Consider the following 22,168-nt stretch of genomic DNA (forward strand, 5'->3'; position numbering starts at 1 on the left):
GTACGTAAAAGTATAAACGTTTCTCCGTGTACACTACAGGATGAAACTCTTTAAGATTAGTAGGTAAGTTTGTTATTGAAAATAGAATCGAATATGGTTGTTTAGATATTATACTGTTCTTGTAAGTGGACTATAAGTTTTATTCCTATTTGATTAGCAGTTACTATTTCTTTGTTGTATCCTGTATCTAAACACTAGCATTTAATGTTGGTTAAAAATACCTCGTTACACGTTAGAAGAAATGCTTACTTTGTCTATGGGTCCATAATATATCTTTATCATATAAAACATTTTTTTTAGCGTTCTCATCAGAAATTGCTATGTCATGTATGTCATTCTGCCAGTGATCTCTGCGTTCTAGCTATGTATAAAAAAGGTGGAAGAAAACAATAAATAAAGTACATCAAATAGTGTTTGAGTTTAAAATCATCTTCGCATTAATTTCATAGTTGCGGTATCTAAGGACACAAAGTTGAAATCGTATTGACAACGTTACAACATTCAAGTCAGTTTTAATAGCCAATTTTTAAAGAAAGTCACATTGACATACATGTAGGAACATCTTTCACTCAATCATATAATGTACTTGATCGTCATATCTTACAAATGCAAATAGTTTGATTTGCAGGAAGGCAACTTACGAGCGATTGTTTGAATAAATTTACGTGTGTGTTTTTTTGACGTAGTCGTATAAATAAAATTTTTCCTTGCAGTAAAGTTGTAACATTTTTCTCGACAGTGTAGGTTTCGTGGCCTATGTGCATTTTGTGATTGTGTTTTGAGGAGTTTCGAATTCCATTCCTGTCGAAGCATAGAGCTATTTGAATTTGTATGTTGACGGAGTGACTCAGAATGGTTGAATTATTCAAGTGAGTGCTGTGGTTTGTTTGTCAAGTGGGTGTGCAATACGAACCGTTGATTGTGAGTTGAAAATTGATCAGACTATAAAATACTTTTTGAGACAATTAGTTTTCCACTGTTCGTGATGGCAAGATAATCCCTTTGCATTTACAATTTCCAAAGAACATAGTTGTTGTTTTGGTGGTCATTTGTCTCCGAGTGTCGGAAACCGGGCGGAGTCTTAAAGCAACAAGTGCCAAAAAGTTTGAAACGATGGGCTGTAATATAAGCAGTCCTGCAGGAGACAAGGAAGCTGCCGAAAGATCGAAGAAAATTGACAAAGATTTACGCGCAGATGGAGAGCGAGCGGCGAAGGAAGTTAAATTATTGTTGCTGGGTAACTTGTTAACACTGGATTTTTATTCATATTTTCACAGTGTACTTTTTGATATATTTTTTACATAATATTTTGCTAATAAATGACTTAGTAATTGTGGACAGTGTCATAAGCTGCTCTGTAACGTGTTTATCGATTTTACTAACTTTGTGTAGGAGACTTAAGAAGTCAATTTGTTGTTAAGTGTAGGCGTTATTAATGTGATCGAATTGTTAAGTATGCAAGTTTTTTGACTTTCGGTGGATGACGTATGATTTACTGAGTGATAGCGAGTAGTGTAATATTCATTAAGAGTGTGGCAAATACTATTTTGTGCCAAGCAAGAGACAATTTAAGAAACATCACAAAGGAAAATACTTTAAAACCTGTATATTGACAAGAATGTAAAATGAAAATCAGATTTCGGCTCTTGTGTTTTTTATTTCAGTAACGTTTGACTGTCGTCGTCGTCATCGTCATCTTTGTTATTGTGGCACCCTATAAGATTAATATGATGTGTACATGGTCACACTATTTGTAGGCGTACATGGTCACACTATTTGTTGGTAACCGTCGAAATTTCTAGTTATATTAACTGCAGCCCCATAGTGTGTTTGCTTCAGTTCTCAGTAGGCAAATTTGTAAACAACACTGGCATTTGTAAACAGAATGGGAACAGGGAGTGGGTTAAGGTACATGTTAGTAGAAAGGTGATAATTTGGTTGTGAATGCCCAATAAAGGTTGTGGCAACAGATTGACCTGTAACGTAATGTATTGTTTTCGTTCATATCCTATTGGCACAATTATTGCACTTTTCGTCACAAAAGTGAAAACTGCAAGCTAAATTCAAAACACATATATTAGGTAACGTGCAAAGTTCCAACAAGTATTTTCATGCATATTATGCACGTAAATTGTACATAAAGTATTAAAACTTCGAAAGGGGGTGGTGCCCTCTACTTAGCTTGTACCCATTGCAGATTGTAAGTGTTTGTGGAAATATTTGTGTGTGCTTAAAATAAATCTAGACTTCACACCTCTGTATATTCACTTGTCAGTGTAACACGGAGTTAAACAGCACATCTAACGAAAGATATTGGTGCTTAATTAAAATGTATTTCCATCCAGATGTATATAGTTGTTAATTGATACTGGTGCAGTGAGCTCTTTTGTGTCTTACAATTATTACGAATTGGGGAACATTTTTGTGAGAATGCAATTATGGGTAGTTTGCAGGTGTTGAGTCTAAGAGTTGCAAGAGAGCAGTTAGGGTAGCATAGTAATGTTGAAAGTGCACGAGTGATATACAATAAACAAGTTGCCACAGTAATTGAGATTAGGATGCTTGTGTGTTTGCTAATGTAACAACATTCATTTTATTTTCAGTTTGTGGAAACTGATGACATAAATTATATTTATACTACTAACTAATTTATTCCTTTCATTTAGGTGCTGGTGAGTCAGGAAAAAGTACAATCGTGAAGCAGATGAAAATTATCCATGAGACTGGGTATTCTAAAGAAGAATGCGAACAGTATCGCAGAGTTGTGTACAGCAACACTATTCAGAGTCTGATGGCAATTATACGCGCAATGGGACAGTTGCGCATAGATTTTGCCGAACCAGGAAGAGCAGTAAGTATAATATTGTATGTTGTGGTAAGCACTGTTAATTGCTGCTGGGTATCTGTATCCTTGAAAACATGGCTGTAATGCCTACATTGTGTTATTAGATTTCCATATAATTAAATTCAAACATTTAGACTTCATGTGAGTTATAATTGTGCAAGCCACAATCATTACCAATTTTTTTTATGCTTGTTGCTGCTTTTTTGGTAAGGGGGGGGGAGAGAGAGAATATTAGCAAAAAGTTAATAGTTTGTTTGGAGAGACAAGATTTGTGTTTCATTGTAAGTGTTGTAATGCTTCTTTATCATAACCCCCCCCCCCCTCCCTCATTTTTGTTAATGGCAACTGTATGGCTAATGAATCTGTCAGTTTTTTAACTGAAGATATTAAGTCACCTTTGTCCTTCATTTCTGTCTGTCAGCTGTAGCAGCCATTTGAATGCGTTTGGTATAGATATAATGGCTGGTATCAGTTTTCTTTGTTACTTTTGTTTTTCTTTGATAACATCTTCAAGGAATGAATTGAGTGATACTTCAGTGTTCACTGGACTCATGCTTAACCTGGATTTTTATGGTAAACTGCTGATGAGACCCCATTTCACTTTTTAGGATAATGCTCGTCAGTTTTTTACTTTGGCCAGTGCAGCAGAGGAAGGAGAACTGACACCAGACTTGGTAATATTGATGAAAAGGCTGTGGCAGGATGCTGGTGTGCAACAGTGTTTTGCTCGATCAAGAGAGTATCAGCTAAATGATTCTGCTGCATATTACCTAAATGCTTTGGATAGAATATCGCTGCCCAATTATGTTCCCACGCAGCAAGATGTTCTTCGCACAAGGGTGAAAACTACTGGAATTGTAGAGACTCATTTCACTTTTAAAGGACTTCATTTCAAGTAAGATTTTATTATTTGATTTTTGTGTGGTTGACCATCTGTGTGTGTGTGTGTGTGTGTGTGTGTATCATGGAATTTTTCAGATCCATGACTGTGTAATTACATAGTCAGTAAAAATATTTAAAAAGCAAAGATTACTTTACATAAACCTTCTGTGACATGAACATCTGTAATACAGTGTCCTTCAAATTACTTTTTTGAGTCTGTAAAATTAATTATTTCAAGTTTCAAGTAACATCATGGGTTACAACACGAGAAATAATACCGTGAAACCGAGCGAGGTGGCGCAGTGGTTAGCACACTGGACTCACATTCGGGAGGACGACGGTTCAATCCCGTCTCCAGCCATCCTGATTTAGGTTTTCCGTGATTTCCCTAAATCGTTTCAGGCAAATGCCGGGATGGTTCCTTTGAAAGGGCACGGCCGATTTCCTTCCCAATCCTTCCCTAAGCCGAGCTTGCGCTCCGTCTCTAATGACCTCGTTGTCGATGGGACGTTAAACACTAACCACCACCACCAATACCGTGAAATTTCTCTTTAGAAAGAGAGGGCTCTTTAATATGTTGTGTGAAATATAACACCTCTCCACTACAGTTAGACTGCCCCCCCCTTTTTTCCCCCTCCCCCACCATAGCTGCTGCCCATTCGCAAATGGTAGATTCGTGGACTTTGTGCGTTTACTTTGCCTACTGTCACTCTGTTTATCACCTGTGGTATTGTATTTTGCAGTAAAACTCTGTTTTGTTCTTCCAATGTATCTGTGTGGTCACTCTTTTCTGGGTTGTCATTTTGTGAATTTATTATATATGGGGCACTATTTAGGTGTCTTAAAATTCTATGTGGAATTATACCATCGCTGTACACTTTAATCCTTTGTGGGGTTTATTTGTAACTGTATTGACTCATTAAGAAGGAACTGCAATGGTCATTGAGTGAATACCAGATGGAAAAACTATTTGACTTCTTAAACATTGTACAGAATATTGTGCAAAATTCAGATTTCATTTTCAGTAGGCTTTCAGCAAAACTGAAAGAAATTGGGTGATAAACCCCATGTTTTCAAAGATAAGTTGATAGCTTTCCTTGTGGCACCCTCCTTCAATAAAGGTACTGAGTGAAATGGCACAGTGGACTCACTTTCTGGAGGATGACGATTGAAATCTGCACCCGGCCATTATGATTTATGTCTTCTGTGATGATCTTAAATCATTTCAGTTAAGTGCGTGGATGGTTCCTTTTGAAAGTGAACGGTCTATTTTGTTCCCCATCTTTCATACAATCCAGGCTGCTTTGACTGTTGACCTTGTTGTCGATGGGACATTAAATCCTAATCCTCCTTTCATCAGTAAAGGTTTAGATTGGGGCCAGTGGCATACTTACATGTTCCTTGTTGCAATGTTATCAGTGCTCAAATTGAAGTATGCAAGGAACAAAATGGCGTGTGTGAAGCTGCTGGTTCTGTGCAGGCAGACGAAGCATTTAGAAGCAAGAGATGAAGGAATATTGTCACATTATTATGTCAGTATAGATGTGGAATCCAATATATGTTCAGAAACAGCTGTCCCCGGCTCCCCCGTTAATCACCACCTTTGAAATATTTGGAAGAAACAGTCCAATATTTGTGACAACTGACATTATAAATTTCATTGCTTCTCTTGGAAATACATTGTCTGTTGTTTCCTGACCTCTCATTGGTTAGGTAAAATTGTCATGCCATTGGCTACACACAACCGTTACATTGCTAAGTTATGAACAGTAGATGGATGCGCATGCACATCCCCCCCCCCCCCCCACCTTGCCTACACACACACACTTACTTTTCCATTTATTTGTTTGTTCATTCATCCAGGGATCATATTACAATGACAATGGATTTGTCATCATAATACAGTGAAAAAACAGCTTAAAAATATAAATACACCCAGAACATGTAAATATGCCTTAAGGCAGTGGTGTCCAACATGCATTTGCCCAAGAAGTGAGCATCTGTCATGTGACTTGGTGTTAAAAAAAACTGTAAATAAAGTTACAATAAACTGAATATTTTCAGTCTGAAACTCGTGCCACAGGATGCTGTTCTCTCATTGGTCCATCCCAGTGTTTCTTTTCCATTATCAGTTATTGTTAGTAGTGTTTAGTATATTATATGTTATATGCGGCTCAGAGATACTTTTCTTCCAGTGTGGCACCCCTGCTTTAAGAGGAGACTATGGGTGGTTGGTGGTGGCCTCTTGTTTTATTAGTTCTTTAGTCCTATTATTTATAAATTGTCTAATCTGCATTTTGTAAACTGATGACTCATTTCATGCCCAATTTGCTTTGTCTCATGGTCCCAATGAATCTTATAAATAAACTAATATCAGTCACAAGAACTCTGATAACTTGGTGAATGAACATATCAGTAAATGGTTTTTGACGAAGGTGTTTGGCTATAGTGGCCTGTTTGAAGATGAGCATATGCATGATTTGTTGATGATGGTATCAGGATTCTTGTGACTTTTGTATTATTTACATATTTACCACACGAGTCTGACCTACACCCAAAATTAATTGTGGAGTAATGAATTAAAGTAGTGCAGCTGTTGTGTAGCAATGGTGTTATCCTTCTCAAAATTTGTCAACTGTGCATCATAATATGAATAAATTGCTTCATTACTGGTTATTCCTGTGCACTGTAAGTTCTTGAGTGGCTCCATACATTTTGAAAATTGTCATTGTTAATGATTTGTCAAAGTTGCAGTTGTTATGGATGGTAATATTTTCTCTTGTCATAAAAGTTTCATGCTGTAGGAGATGCCTACTGTGAAAATTTTTCACATCCAAACGGTTTTCAAGTATGACATCATACCATGGATTCATCTTGGCACATTACACACTTCTTACCATACAGTAGATTGCATCAGTGAATGTCTGTGTATGTTGGTTGGTCTGGGTAGTGATAGCTGTTGAAAATGGGATATAGAAATACTTGACTGATTAGCTGGATCATTCTGTGTTCTGAGGCACAATAATTCAACTGCATGCTCAAATGCCATTGTCAGTTATGTGATCGAGGATTGCATGTATGCAATGTGATCAGCTTTAGTAAATAACTTCCAGACATAGTTATAACATATTTGAAACTTGGTTGTGGTTTATAACACAAGCTCACGGGATATTCCCTATGCCAGTAAAAATAATTTTTTGGTGCACAGTATATAGCTGAAATTCCATGAGCTATCCATTAACTGCACCCAAACTCTTCTTCTTCACTTCAATTATTAGGCCTTTGCCTGTTATGGTGCCCATCTCTTTCTTGCCCTTCCCAAACTTCTTAAGCCTACCATAATATAATTTCTGACTTTGTGAGGTAGTCTGCCACTCTTCATTCTGCTAATATGGTCACTCCATTTTCTCCTGTTGTTTTTCTCATGTCACATTTATTTGCTTCACAACCGAAATATTACATTTCAGGCAGATGTTGACATTTGGCGATGCTACGTCAATATGTCATTGCGCCCTTAATTTCAAGAAAGCGAGTAAAACATATGGAAGTGGTCATAGTAACAGGGGAGCATTTTATGTCCCACCTTAAATATGAATAATCTGTGAAGAATATTGAATGGTTCGTTTGTTTTCAAAAATACATCACCTCATTTCTTGCCATTTATTTGTTACCTATAACTATCCTCCCATTGTCTACACGGTACAGATATCTACCAGGTGGCTATAATTAAACTTTCCCAATTTAACATGCTGTTACACGGAAACTAAATATCGTAAGAGTACTGCACTTGATAGCATTAATGTCAAGGACATGAGTAAGAGAAATGATGCAGAATCAATTCAATCGAAACACTTTCAATGTGCTGCTGTGGTACATTACATACTGGCACCATTACTGCTACAATATGGCACCCATCAGAGCCCAGAAGAGCCTGAAAGTGCAGGATTGCATTCTGCACAGCAGAATGAAGCATGTACGTAGGTGTGCTGGCTAGCTATCTTGATATGCTGTGCTTCAGATCAGCATGTTTGAATGTTTCCCTGGTAAACACTGCCCTTCAGGTAGCCCCACAACCAGAAATCACAGGGAGTGAGATCAGGTGATTGTGCTGGTCAAGCATTCACGACCGATGTGCGGTGGGGCCCCATCTTGAATGAAAACTGAGTTCAATGCGTTCCTCTCCTGTAGGGCAGGTATGAAATGCTGGCGAAGCATATCTCAGTAGCACTGGCCAGGCATGCTGCACACCCTTGGTCCTTGAGCATCAACTGGTTCAAAAAAGAATGGACCAATGATGAATGTAGCCATGAAGCCACACCATACGGTGGCACATTCACCATACAGAACAACTTCATGTGCAGCGACTGGAGGTGAAGATCCCCCCCCACTCAGCAACTCTGTGTGTTTACCTCACCCATCAGAGAAAAATGAGCTTCGTCTGTCCCTAGGATGGTCCAGGGCCAGCCCTCATCAACTTCAATCCTTGCGAGAAAATTCAGAGTGAAGTCAACACGTTGTTATGCATCCTATGGTGCAAGCTATTGTACAATATGTATCTTGTATGGATACCATTTGAGAATGGTTTGAAGCACCTTCCATACAATGTACCACTGGATGTTCAACTCTCGTGACACAGCACAAGCACTGCCTGACAATTGGGCATTGCAGGCAGCATTGTCTGCCATAGCAACAGCGATTTCATCAACCACTTGTGCAACCGGTCATCGGCCTCTTTCCAGAGTGACGTCCAGTTCTCCAGTTGATTCAAACTTCATCATTCTCCGCACAGAAGATGGAGAAAGAGGACCCTTCGGTAATCCTTTCAGCCAGCGATATTCTCAAAGTGCAGCTGCAGCATTACTGTTGTTTTGGTAATAGAGCTTCACCAATAATGCCCATTCCTTTTGTGCAGGCTCGTGTTGACACTTCAACAAGTGCACTGTGACTGGTCAGGTGTGAGAGACTGAATCACGATGACTGATCATATGATTTTGAAACACATCCTTGTTGGTTTTTGAACATGTGTGAACATATTCTAAGTTTATTTTTGAATGCGTGCGTAGTCTATGTAATGTCTCTGCCAGGGGAATCCCCGTCGCATCTAGAAATAAACTTTCCTGCAGACAGAAGGGGAAGGGGCCGTACGAGCTGAGCGGAATAAAGCTGAACTGGTGAATATCAATCGCTTTTTGTTTATGTGATTGACTGGGTTTGTGAATGATCAGCGTTGTTATAATTACCAGCGAAAACCGTAGATTCAGACTATTAGAGTGAAAATAAACTACTAACAGGTAAGAAAGATTACATATTGCCTTCTCTGTGTATCCAAGAAAATGAAATAGAAATGATAGAAATTTTTTGGCCAGACTGCTACACTAGTAATGGCTAGTTGTACAGACCCCTGTAGCAACCACCTAAGTTCTATTCTGGGAGTAGCGCGGAAAATGCCTAAGCAGTTGATTGTGGCAGGGTTAGTGAAATTAGCCAGAGAATAAGCTTAGACACTGGCGGGAATAGTTACAGAATTAGTGATGAAAAGATTGATTGTTAGAACGAAGAAGGAGAAGAAATGGGGACATCACACAAATTATGGAAGAATATGATGATTCCGAATTCATATAAAAATTTCATACCACTACTTTTTGACCTCATGCTTGAGAAGCTGGAGCATATGAACGAAATGTGAAACTATTTCCGAACATAAAGCTTTTTGCTTGTAGTAGGCCCAATAGGCATTTGATATTGGTACTTCCTGAATTATATTCTGTCGTGTTTAAAAAAAGTTACCATTTGTGCTAAAACAGTCTGTTTATTTGGCGTGTGTTACAATTGCTGCAATATTAGACAGACCTATTTCGTTTTATCTAGCAGACAGTGACAAAATTCACGTAATCAGATCGAGAAACCACACCAGTTTTAGGTACTGTTTGTATTAACAGCTTTTTCAGTATTAGACAACGACATTTGGTTTTTTCATGTGGCAAAAATGTTTGATGAAGTTTGAGGTAATAGATCCTTTCGCAGAAAGGAAATGACACCATGTACAGACCCCTGTAGCAACCACCTAAGTTCTATTCTGGGAGTAGCGCGAGGTTAGAGAGGAAGAAAAAGACTGCATATTTTCTGAAGAGTTCTTGTTCTCTGGGTTACAAATAATTCCATCCAATATTAATTGTGAGGGTTATATATATATATAAAAGAGAGGGGCTGGGCGACTGGGAACAGGAGAGAGACCACAGGACATTTTAATTTCCACTGTCCTGAATATAGTTTGATGGCCTCCATTACAAAATCTTACACGTTTGAATGCCACAGAGCGAAATACAATGACGTGCGATGGAAGAATGCTGTGTGAAGAGGTGTGTCACTGCACTTCGGTGCACTAGACCAAATAACATGTCTAACATTTCCTCGAACACATGTTTTATATATCAGACTCTTCAGAAAGATGTGCACTACAAAATGAACATATTTTTGAAAAGTTTTTTTTTTTATTTTTAATTTTTGGCGTTCTACCACAAACGCTCGAGGGAGGAAAAGGGGGGGGGGGGCAAACAACTATTTAGTATTGCCGCGTTGATCCAGTGCTGATGCACAGAGCAGGCTGCATTGGAGAGGGAAGGTGGGTAGTCTCTATGTGACATGTGCTTATGTTTAGTGATTTTACCGTTTCCTCTTCGTTTATTGCTCTCATGTCAAATGAAAACAAAATGGATTTCTGTGGCCGGGAGCTATCAAGTGAATTAAAATACATTCACATAATTATGAAAGGCTAAAATATGTTATTAGTTTCAGATTTTATTTCCATCTTTCTGACAGTCAAGCATTAAGTGCCTTGCAGAACAATGAAGTTATTTTTGTTGGTTTGCTAAAGAAATTTGGCTTTTATTAATCTTTTCCACCGAGTTACTCAATTTATTTCAAACGAAGTGTTTAATTCCACACTGTTGGCTAGTTTCAACTGTTTGCTGCATTTCAAAAGTGCATCTTTTCATCTTCTAGCACATATGGCATTATGCCATAATAAAGAACCAAACATGAGGTAATACAGTACTGGTCCTCCAAGAAAATTTACATCCGAATCTGGACATACAAATGTGCACTGTAAGTCGAATTATGCATTTTAGTTTGATTCACGAAATTCTGATGCTCTTGGGGTATCCTCTGATGTCTTGTTTCTTTTATGACATAATGTAAAATCTTTTAATGTTTTAGACATACAAGCATACAGGCTTCCTGCGCCTTCGTAGCTGCGTAAGCGCAGTGACACCTGTTACCTGGCGCTCTATGGCAACTGCTGAAACGAACCTATTTCTAACAAGTCACATGATAATATTGCAAATGGTTGTTTGAAAAGCGTTACTTTCAAAGTAAATTTCCTTTTATGCAAGCTGAACTATGTGTCAGAATGTACAATGAATTTCTTAAATCACAGAGCGTTTACCTCTCATTTAAAAAGCAACTCTTTGAGGATGACAATTTAGAAGAATTTTCAGCCCAGAAGATCAGACATTTATGTTGTTGTTAAAAATTTTACTGTCACATTTGTGTGATTTATCTTAAAGTGTAACATGTGCAAAAAAGATCAATATTATATGTGAAAGCTTAGCTTCTCTTGCAGCTTATTAATCATGGAGACCAATATTATATGTGAAAGCTTTTCTTTTAGCAACACCATGTATGTTAATTTAAACCATTAACTTTTCCAATGTGTGTATACATGCTACTTAACAGTGATATTGCTATTGTGTCCTATGCTCTTGAGTATCCGCTGTCATTGGCTGGTGAGATCACGTGACATGAGCTATGACTGACTTACAAAAGTGCATTGCAATCTTGATTTCAATGCTTTGGAAAGTAACATGTGGTGTTTGGTGGAATTCAAGTAATACAAAAATATGCAGCGTACATGTCGCTGCACATCAAAGATCTTTCCAAAACGTGTTTTTCGATAAGTTTTACTGATCCGAGGAAGATTATACTGTCACTTAACACGAAAAAAGTGTATTTTGACCCGGGAGAAAATGTTTTTGTTTAACCGGTAAATCCAGGACTTTTTTTTTTCTGCGTATACACCCTGTACTATTACAGAGAAAATTTCAGCTTTAAATGGTTGTTCATATTGTTGGTTGTGTGTTGTAGGCTTCAGTTTCAGCAGGTAGTAAGTAGATGCTTTCTGCACAGCTGAATGTACTTTGTAATCTCTTGTATTGAATTCTATTTATGGATATTAAGAAATAATGTTAGTACATGCTTAAATATTTGCTTCTTTTCTATGTGCCAAGGATGTTTGATGTTGGTGGTCAGAGATCTGAAAGGAAAAAATGGATTCATTGCTTTGAGGGTGTCACAGCCATAATATTTTGTGTTGCATTGTCAGGTAAGAATCTTTTTTCTTCTTCAAGTGCTTATTGAGATTGTTTCGTGTATTCTATGTAGTAGTTACTGTGCATTTTAAAGTGACTTGAGTTTTCGTGTTTCTAGGTTATGATCTTGTGCTTGCCGAAGATGAAGAAATGAATAGAATGATAGAATCAATGAAGTTATTTGACTCAATCTGTAATAGTAAATGGTTCGTCGAAACTTCGATAATTCTTTTCCTTAATAAAAAGGATTTGTTTGAGGAAAAAATTGTCAAAAGTCCACTAACCATATGTTTCCCAGAGTACACAGGTAATAATTTAAACTTTTAATCTACTTTTGATACATACTGTTCTGTGTGTAATTTCAGGAACCAGAAAGGGGTAGGGACTTGTTTTTGTAGGGGTGGATTTGGATGTGTGGGGACAGACATACAAAGGGGATTAATTGTTCTATGGTTGACGACGGCTTTGGTGGAGAACAGAGAGAAATTTCAATGATGGGTGGGTAGGTTGGTATACTGTTAGATATTTTTTAACTATTTTGTCCGTGTTACTTATGTAATCAGAATAAATAAGATAATCATCTGAAGGGCACTGATGTAAAAATATGAGTAACTGAGTTTCTATTTTTCTGTATGACGATATTTATATACATTGGTAAGCATTTAAGTACAGAGTTGTACACTTTTAAGTAGATAAAGCAGTTTCCATGTTTAATCGGGCCAGTATTAACCCTTACTGTGATGAAACTGCATTTTAACGTTTGTTTGCAGTGTTTAACACTTGCTATACATGAGAAACTTGCTTCTCACTAAACACCTCAAATTTAACAAAAATTGAAAAAAAGTTTTGGAAGGAGTGTTTATTATGAATATTCTTCCTTTTTGTGTGTGTTAATTTAGTGAGGTTTATTACAGTGTTTGGAAAATGAAAGGAACAGTTTTTTCATAAAACAGAAAAATGCCGAAGTTAGAGTATTTTATGAATTCTGTTCCACATCTTAATAAGCTATAGTAAATTGATCATTTTTGTCATAGATATACTCACCATTTCCTTATTGATAAAAGTGTTTTGTGGGCCCATATATTCTGAGTCTGTGACATGAAGAATAAGCTTTGTTGTTGTTTGTGACACTGAAGATGATATGCAGATTCTGTACAACCTGACAAAACAAAGGGACTTGTTTTGTAGTTTGTGGCACATTTTGTATCATAATATACCAGACAGAGTTTATCTCTTTTGAGAGGTTAAAGAATCTGGTGAAATATGTGTGTCTCATGTTGTGTGTTTGTTTTTGTGACAACCCAAGAAAGATAATTTAGTCATGTGTACTGTGACTGGAAAGGAAGGACTAGAATTACTGACTAGGCTGTGAAAGCTATCCTGCAAGGATCTTTATGAAAGGCTTGGTTCTGTTGTGATTTGGATTTTTCATAGTTTTCCTAAGTCACAACAGCAATAAAACCAAGATAGTGTGGCTCAAACCGTGTTTACATACATTTTAATTGTTTACATAGAACAGAAATTAGCTCAGTGCAAATAAAGATGGTGTCATAGTTTAAAAAATGTTCTGTGTATTAAGGGGTGATAGCTTATAAAGTATCCCTGGAATAAAGGAAATATAGTTGTTGAAAATTATGAACATTGTAAAGTACTTGGTTGCCACTCACCTGATATTATTAAATCTATGCTAATCAAATGGCATTGGATATCTACCATATAGAGTTTATAAAATGTCTTGGAAGGCTGCTGAGATTCAAATATGTTTGTGCCCTTTTGGATTTTATGATTCAGATAACATTTGTGTACTTGTAAGGCTTTTTTGTTTCAGTCTATTGTAAATCCCTCACATAATGTTAAAGGTTAAATTGGTATTCAAAGGGTGTAGTGGTAAGTTAACGTCACCCAGTGTAGGAGACAGGTCGCTCGTTAGTGCTAATTTTATAGGGCTTTTGCAGAATCTGGCCTCCTTTATGGTTACACAGTGTATGTGTTTGCAGTTCAGTGTGAGAGATTTGGGCTGGACACAAGAGCATTTAGGACCAGCCCCATCTCTTTCCTCTGTTCTGAGGATTGGGAGCTACCACTTTTCTTCAGGTAGCAACTCTTCATGGTATGGCAAGCGTACTGAATTTATTCTCTATGCCATCACCTTCACACTATACTGTTTGTTAAAGACCTAATGAAACACCATGTTAATAGCTATCTGCAAGCAATGAGGCCTTTCATTGGTCATGCAAACAGCTAACATTCAAAAAGTGATTTTTCAAGTATTAAAATGTTATGCATAATTTGTAGCAAATTAACGCTTTTCTATATTAAGAGCACCAGGTTATCTGGCATATGAAAATTTGGAAAAAGAAGTAAGTGTCTAGTTGTTAAATTTTACTTTTACAATATTTTACTCAAGAACCACAATGTCATTGCAAACATACACTAATTGTTCAGATCAGGAGATCACTCTTGGCTACTCATTTCTCAGCATGCATTAATGATTTGTCACACAAATTCACAAGGTACAGGACATAACTGTTTGTAATCATGAAGGTGCTGCACCTGTTAAGGAGTTACACTGATGAACACAATAGAGAAGAAATGATCTTAAAGATGTCAAAATTACTTGTGCTACAAAAGCAAGGGAAACAAGCAACAGTCTGCTGGTGTGCAGGGCACATTAGAGTCTGGGAAATAAGGAAGCAGATGTAGCTGCTGAGGGAGCTTTTAGGGGCCCACTGCGGAAAAGTATTGTCACAGTGCTTCGGTGTTGCATGAAAATGTCATGTGGAGATAAGAGTATGGGTGGAAGTGGTGATTATTGATTGATTGATTGATTGATTTTTATTGTTGTAGAGACCTCAGAGATCATCTGAGGCATTACAAAAGTCAATATTACACAATATAAATGTTACACAAATAATTACAAAAACAAGAAAAATATTACACAATATAAATATTACACAAATAATTATGGTGCCTCCACACACATACAAAACTGAGAAACTTCTGGTACAAATTGATATTACATAGTAAATTTAGCCAGTTACAGACTTACTCATATATAGAAGCATATAAAAACTGATCACACAGTGTAGTCATACCATATTCTTTGCCTCCCTTAAAAATTCATCACTTTCATAAATGCTGCAGTCAGAAATGTGGTGAAGTGACACCTTCAGAAATGAACTGTGGTGAGAGGACCCAATTTCCTGTGATGCCTATGTTGTATGTGTTTGAGTAAACCACATTTTAATGAAGTGTACTCTTTTGTGACAAGAGGACAGTAGTAAGAGGGGATCATCCAAACATTTTAGCTCACAATGAAAAGAGTATGACACATATTTTACAATTGTGTGTATTGTCTGATTGCCAGATTCTAGGTTGGAGATTCTAGTGTGTTGTACGGTGGCTAGCTTCGCGCGTGCACACCTGCAAGCAATGTGTTTTGTATTTTGTGCAAAATTTTAATTTTTCTAACCACACACCTGTATTTCTGTTGAGTGTCCACAATCATTATTATTTCCTAGATGCAGCCAACCTGATATTTCTGCTTCCTTTCAACTTTTTTTTTTATATATATAGGTCTGCCATTACATATGTAATAATTTTGCTTGTAACATGCTAAGAGTGTTTGTTTCTTCTAGTTCTCAGTTTTTGGGGTTTTTTGAGTTCACAATAAAGCTTCTTAAGTAATGTTAAATGGTGCCATTCTTTCTTTTATTCACTTATCATGATAAAAATATTTGAATCATGGCATATTTTTGTTAAATGATAAGAGTTCTTACATTCAGGCCCACTACCTTTTTCACACCCTGCTTTAGAATCAGTGACAAACATGGTGCACATTTTTAGTTTGATGTGTAAAAATGAATGATGTGAGTTTTTGGTTTATCGTAGGCATTATTAACTATACATCATAGAAGCACTTGCTCATATAAGATGTGATTTTCCATACAAAATAACATGTTAATTATTTTCAAAAGTAGCAGTTCATTAATTTCGGACATCAGGCGGACATATTTAAGGTAACAAGTTTTGCATTTTTTGTTTAGAAAAGTTGATATACTATTAATTTTGTCAATGATTATGTGTGATCATATTTTCTAATTTGAAGCACTATGGAATTTGACTTTTACAATTTTGTCAGTGGTTATTTCCCACAGCTCACATAATTTCACAGCATCTGTTGTCCTCCCCCTTGAATAGTAATTAGTGTGGTTCAGCCCCAACTTAACTCTTCCTTATTCATTGTTAATATTACAGTATTAGCTGTTTGTAATGTTTAGGTGACTATTTGGGCAGTATTTCACTATTGTTAAAAACATTATCAGGAGCCTTGCTATTTAAAATAGTTACCCTGTCCAAATCTGGACAGTCTTTAAGTTTACGAACCTCACAAAAAGTTTTGATAATTTTGTTACTATCCAGGTGGTTCCCATATTGTGATAGGAAACTGTCCAAGGAAGAATATGCCAATAATTCTCGTGAAAGTGTTCATAGTTGAGAATTCGGAAATCTCAGAATGCTACAACATTACAGTAAAGTGAGAAATGGATGTATTATCTTTCAACAGTGCAAAGGTAGTCCTAATCACATACGTACAATATAATGGCAAACTGAGTACTGGAGTGAAAAAAAAAAAAAAAAAAAAAAAAACATACCATTAATATTTCAGAGACTAAGCCTGAGCATAACTTGGGTCATAATATTGTGTTAAAAATGTTACACCCGAGTATAGGGTGGGCCATGATTTTCTCAATATGGTGCCAGCCATCTGTCACTCTAAAAACTACCTGTCCCGTGATTGGTGGTGCCTTCTATTGTCAATTTCTAAATTATTTCGAAAGAAATATGAACGAACATAACAGCTGCTGTCACAAATTACTGAAACAATTTGATTGCATTGATGAAATTTTGTGCATCTACTTGTTAGGTTTGCCAGCTTGCTGTAATTCTGCTACAAATATGTCATGTTTGTTGAGTAAGCAAGAAATTTTGGAAGCTCAAGGGGAAGAAATAGCTCAGAAACTCACTTCGCGTTGTTTCCTTGGGAGGATGATTATACTTTGTCATCATTATTTTAAAATTTGTAATCGGTCAAAGAACGAAAATAAATATGAAAAATGAATCATAAGTGGCCAGTCTCCAAAGTGTTCACACGGAATTATGAAACTGGCATTCAGTCATGAATGGTTTCCTACATAGTTGCAACACAATGCCTGATAGCAGCTGTGAAATAGCACCTTTTGTCATTTGTTGGATTTTGCATTTGTGTTTGCAGCATTTGTTATAAAATTGTTTGACTTTGAATCTATACATATATAAATGAAAGTCCCCTCACTGCATTTTTGTCTGTCTGTATGTGAATGCTTCTCTTGGGAACTACTGTAGGGATTTTGATACAGTTTTCAATAATGAATAACAATATTGAGGAAGATTTCTGGGCACAAAAGATAGGTATAAGCTGTCCGACTGCAGTGCCAGGGTGGCATGAGCTGCCTCTACCGGGGTGTTGGCACGATCTGCTGCCAACTTGATAATGACCTGCAATGCATGATATATCAGATATTAAGCTAATAAGAACAGAATTTTTGATCGAGAGTTAATGTTTGAGGTGTGAAGGGAAATGTGTGAAAAGGTGACTCAGAAATTGTAGCTTGTGCCAGGCAGGTGCTAGACTCCGGTGGCTGACAACTGGTTGCAGCTCACTCCAAACTCCAACGTGGTCAGACCAACCATGCTGTAGTAGCACTGCAGTTAGGTGGCAGGCAAGTGGCCATAACTCAAGCCAAACTGGCACTGCAGTCGGGTGAAACTGGTCATGCAGTAACTAGCAGCTCCCATTGTTGCCTTGAGATGTCATTCCAAGTGCCAATTAAATATGGAACAGGTAATGTTGTGCCTCCTGAGAACTTTCCTGGCATGAACTGCTTAAATTGTTGCAGTTATATGCAAGTGATGATATTAGTTTACCTAATGTTTTCTGAATTTTAATCGCAACTCCATACAAAATTACTACTACTCCAGACAAGTCATCTGGCCATAGACACTTATGTGCTACTCATGCGAAACCATGGCAGGAATGTTATTAACATATATATCTTTTTTCAGGTTCTAATACATATGAAGAAGCAGCAGCATACATACAGATGAAATTTGAAAATCTGAATAAAAGGAAAGACCAGAAAGAGATCTATACACATTTTACTTGCGCTACTGATACAAATAATATACAATTTGTTTTTGATGCTGTTACTGATGTCATCATTAAAAACAATCTCAAGGATTGTGGTTTGTTCTAGCTCATCTTTTTTGATAAGGTAGGAATATTTGGAAATAATATATTACTCTTTACAGTCTGAAATATCTTAAGTCATATACACATATATAAAATTTGAGCCTGTGCTATACTACTGTAGAATTTAATAATCAACTGCTCTCGCAATTTTGTACATCAGGTTGAAAGTATTGGGTTGAAATGAAAATAAATTATTATAGTTAAAATATTTAACCCCCCCCCCCCCCCCACACACACACACAAACACAAACTCTAGGGATTGATCGATGAGAGGATATGGAACAAAAAAGGTCTAATGAATGTATGTCCGAAATGAATGGTTTCCATGCTAGAGACCATTTATTCAGTCATACATTGTTACAGAAACTGCTGTCTAATACACACTGTACCATGAAGCCACAGTTAAAATATTTGTTGGAAATGGTTTCTGTGTGCCTCAACATGAGTGTATGTTCCGTAGCATGTTCTGTTTAATGTGTTTACATCGGCCAGGCTCCATTCAAACAGTGTCAAAGGCAGCATGAATACACTGCTCCAGTGTCTCCTTATTTGGAATGGGATCTGCATACACAGTACTTTTGAGAGGGCCCCATAACCAGAAATTGCATGGCTTGAGATCCTGTAAACGAGCAGGCCATGCAACTGGACCCTCTCATTTGATCCGTCGGCCAGGGAACGCACGATAAAGATGTGTCCACGCGTTCATGGTGAAGTGGGCTGGAGCACCATCATTTAGCAGCCACATAACACTTCAAATCATCGATGGCAGTTCTTCCAGCAGGGTAGGCAGAGTCACCCACAAGGAACACTGATAGTTCCGGCCTGTCACCCACAAGGAACACTGATAGTTCCGGCCTGACACCCACAAGGAACACTGATAGTTCCGGCCTGTCACCCACAAGGAACACTGATAGTTCCGGCCTGTCACCCACAAGGAACACTGATAGTTCCGGCCTGTCACCCACAAGGAACACTGATAGTTCCGGCCTGTCACCCACAAGGAACACTGATAGTTCCGGCCTGTCACCCACAAGGAACACTGATAGTTCCGGCCTGTCACCCACAAGGAACACTGATAGTTCCGGCCTGACACCCACAAGGAACACTGATAGTTCCGGCCTGACACCCACAAGGAACACTGATAGTTCCGGCCTGACACCCACAAGGAACACTGATAGTTCCGGCCTGACACCCACAAGGAACACTGATAGTTCCGGCCTGACACCCACAAGGAACACTGATAGTTCCGGCCTGCCACCCACAAGGAACACTGATAGTTCCGGCCTGCCACCCACAAGGAACACTGATAGTTCCGGCCTGCCACCCACAAGGAACACTGATAGTTCCGGCCTGTCACCCACAAGGAACACTGATAGTTCCGGCCTGTCACCCACAAGGAACACTGATAGTTCCGGCCTGTCACCCACAAGGAACACTGATAGTTCCGGCCTGTCACCCACAAGGAACACTGATAGTTCCGGCCTGTCACCCACAAGGAACACTGATAGTTCTGGCCTGTCACCTACAAGGAACACTGATAGTTCCGGCCTGTCACCCACAAGGAACACTGATAGTTCCGGCCTGTCACCCACAAGGAACACTGATAGTTCCGGCCTGTCACCCACAAGGAACACTGATAGTTCCGGCCTGTCACCCACAAGGAACACTGATAGTTCCGGCCTGTCACCCACAAGGAACACTGATAGTTCCGGCCTGTCACCCACAAGGAACACTGATAGTTCCGGCCTGTCACCCACAAGGAACACTGATAGTTCCGGCCTGTCACCCACAAGGAACACTGATAGTTCCGGCCTGTCACCCACAAGGAACACTGATAGTTCCGGCCTGTCACCCACAAGGAACACTGATAGTTCCGGCCTGTCACCCACAAGGAACACTGATAGTTCCGGCCTGTCACCCACAAGGAACACTGATAGTTCCGGCCTGTCACCCACAAGGAACACTGATAGTTCCGGCCTGTCACCCACAAGGAACACTGATAGTTCCGGCCTGTCACCCACAAGGAACACTGATAGTTCCGGCCTGTCACCCACAAGGAACACTGATAGTTCCGGCCTGTCACCCACAAGGAACACTGATAGTTCCGGCCTGTCACCCACAAGGAACACTGATAGTTCCGGCCTGTCACCCACAAGGAACACTGATAGTTCCGGCCTGTCACCCACAAGGAACACTGATAGTTCCGGCCTGTCACCCACAAGGAACACTGATAGTTCCGGCCTGCCACCCACAAGGAACACTGATAGTTCCGGCCTGCCACCCACAAGGAACACTGATAGTTCCGGCCTGCCACCCACAAGGAACACTGATAGTTCCGGCCTGCCACCCACAAGGAACACTGATAGTTCCGGCCTGCCACCCACAAGGAACACTGATAGTTCCGGCCTGCCACCCACAAGGAACACTGATAGTTCCGGCCTGCCACCCACAAGGAACACTGATAGTTCCGGCCTGCCACCCACAAGGAACACTGATAGTTCCGGCCTGCCACCCACAAGGAACACTGATAGTTCCGGCCTGTCACCCACAAGGAACACTGATAGTTCCGGCCTGTCACCCACAAGGAACACTGATAGTTCCGGCCTGTCACCCACAAGGAACACTGATAGTTCCGGCCTGTCACCCACAAGGAACACTGATAGTTCCGGCCTGTCACCCACAAGGAACACTGATAGTTCCGGCCTGTCACCCACAAGGAACACTGATAGTTCCGGCCTGTCACCCACAAGGAACACTGATAGTTCCGGCCTGTCACCCACAAGGAACACTGATAGTTCCGGCCTGTCACCCACAAGGAACACTGATAGTTCCGGCCTGTCACCCACAAGGAACACTGATAGTTCCGGCCTGTCACCCACAAGGAACACTGATAGTTCCGGCCTGTCACCCACAAGGAACACTGATAGTTCCGGCCTGTCACCCACAAGGAACACTGATAGTTCCGGCCTGTCACCCACAAGGAACACTGATAGTTCCGGCCTGTCACCCACAAGGAACACTGATAGTTCCGGCCTGTCACCCGCAAGGAACACTGATAGTTCCGGCCTGTCACCCGCAAGGAACACTGATAGTTCCGGCCTGTCACCCGCAAGGAACACTGATAGTTCCGGCCTGTCACCCACAAGGAACACTGATAGTTCCGGCCTGTCACCCACAAGGAACACTGATAGTTCCGGCCTGTCACCCACAAGGAACACTGATAGTTCCGGCCTGTCACCCACAAGGAACACTGATAGTTCCGGCCTGTCACCCACAAGGAACACTGATAGTTCCGGCCTGACACCCACAAGGAACACTGATAGTTCCGGCCTGTTAGGTGATGTGGAAGGAGACGCATCCCAAAATATGGTCACCAGTTATCCTAGCCCGCACATGACGACTGCAATGATGCTGATTATTTGCTGTCAGCATACCATGGGGGTTCTAAATACTATCCTACAGATGACTGTAATGAAAGTTGAAGACACCACTTCCGTAATAGTGGCCTCGTATGCGTATAAGCTGGATGACACAAATTCCAGAACTTGGTTGCTTGGTGAAGAAAACAGTGACAAAACTGCTCCCAACGTGGAAAGTCTGTTGCTAATAAGCCGTGCACACACTGTAAGTGATGGGGGTAGTAAAAGTTGTCATGTAGAATGTTCCACACGGTCTTCTGGCTTATCCTGTACAGGTGGGCCAACTGCCTGGTACTGACATGGCAGTCGCCTTCCAAAGTGTTAATTGTATTTTTCTTCAAGTCTGGTGCCTGAACATTTCTCT

The 22,168-nt window shown here is 39.3% G+C and overlaps 1 protein-coding gene across 1 annotated transcript in view; it reads left to right on the top strand.

Annotated features, from left to right (window-relative positions):
• The first annotated feature begins 623 nt into the window (after positions 1 to 623).
• Positions 624 to 22,168, top strand: part of LOC126248647 (guanine nucleotide-binding protein G(i) subunit alpha) — a 55,574-nt gene continuing 34,029 nt past the window's right edge. Inside the window, exons 1-6 of the mRNA XM_049949836.1 lie at positions 624 to 1,237; positions 2,667 to 2,851; positions 3,454 to 3,740; positions 12,013 to 12,107; positions 12,212 to 12,400; positions 18,199 to 18,407. Coding sequence (XP_049805793.1) covers positions 1,114 to 1,237; positions 2,667 to 2,851; positions 3,454 to 3,740; positions 12,013 to 12,107; positions 12,212 to 12,400; positions 18,199 to 18,389 — 1,071 coding nt within the window. The 5' untranslated portion in view covers positions 624 to 1,113 and the 3' untranslated portion in view covers positions 18,390 to 18,407. The remainder of the gene's footprint in view (positions 1,238 to 2,666; positions 2,852 to 3,453; positions 3,741 to 12,012; positions 12,108 to 12,211; positions 12,401 to 18,198; positions 18,408 to 22,168) is intronic.

This window comes from Schistocerca nitens, chromosome 3, assembly GCF_023898315.1.
Source record: "Schistocerca nitens isolate TAMUIC-IGC-003100 chromosome 3, iqSchNite1.1, whole genome shotgun sequence".
Taxonomy (NCBI): Eukaryota; Metazoa; Arthropoda; class Insecta; order Orthoptera; family Acrididae; genus Schistocerca; species Schistocerca nitens.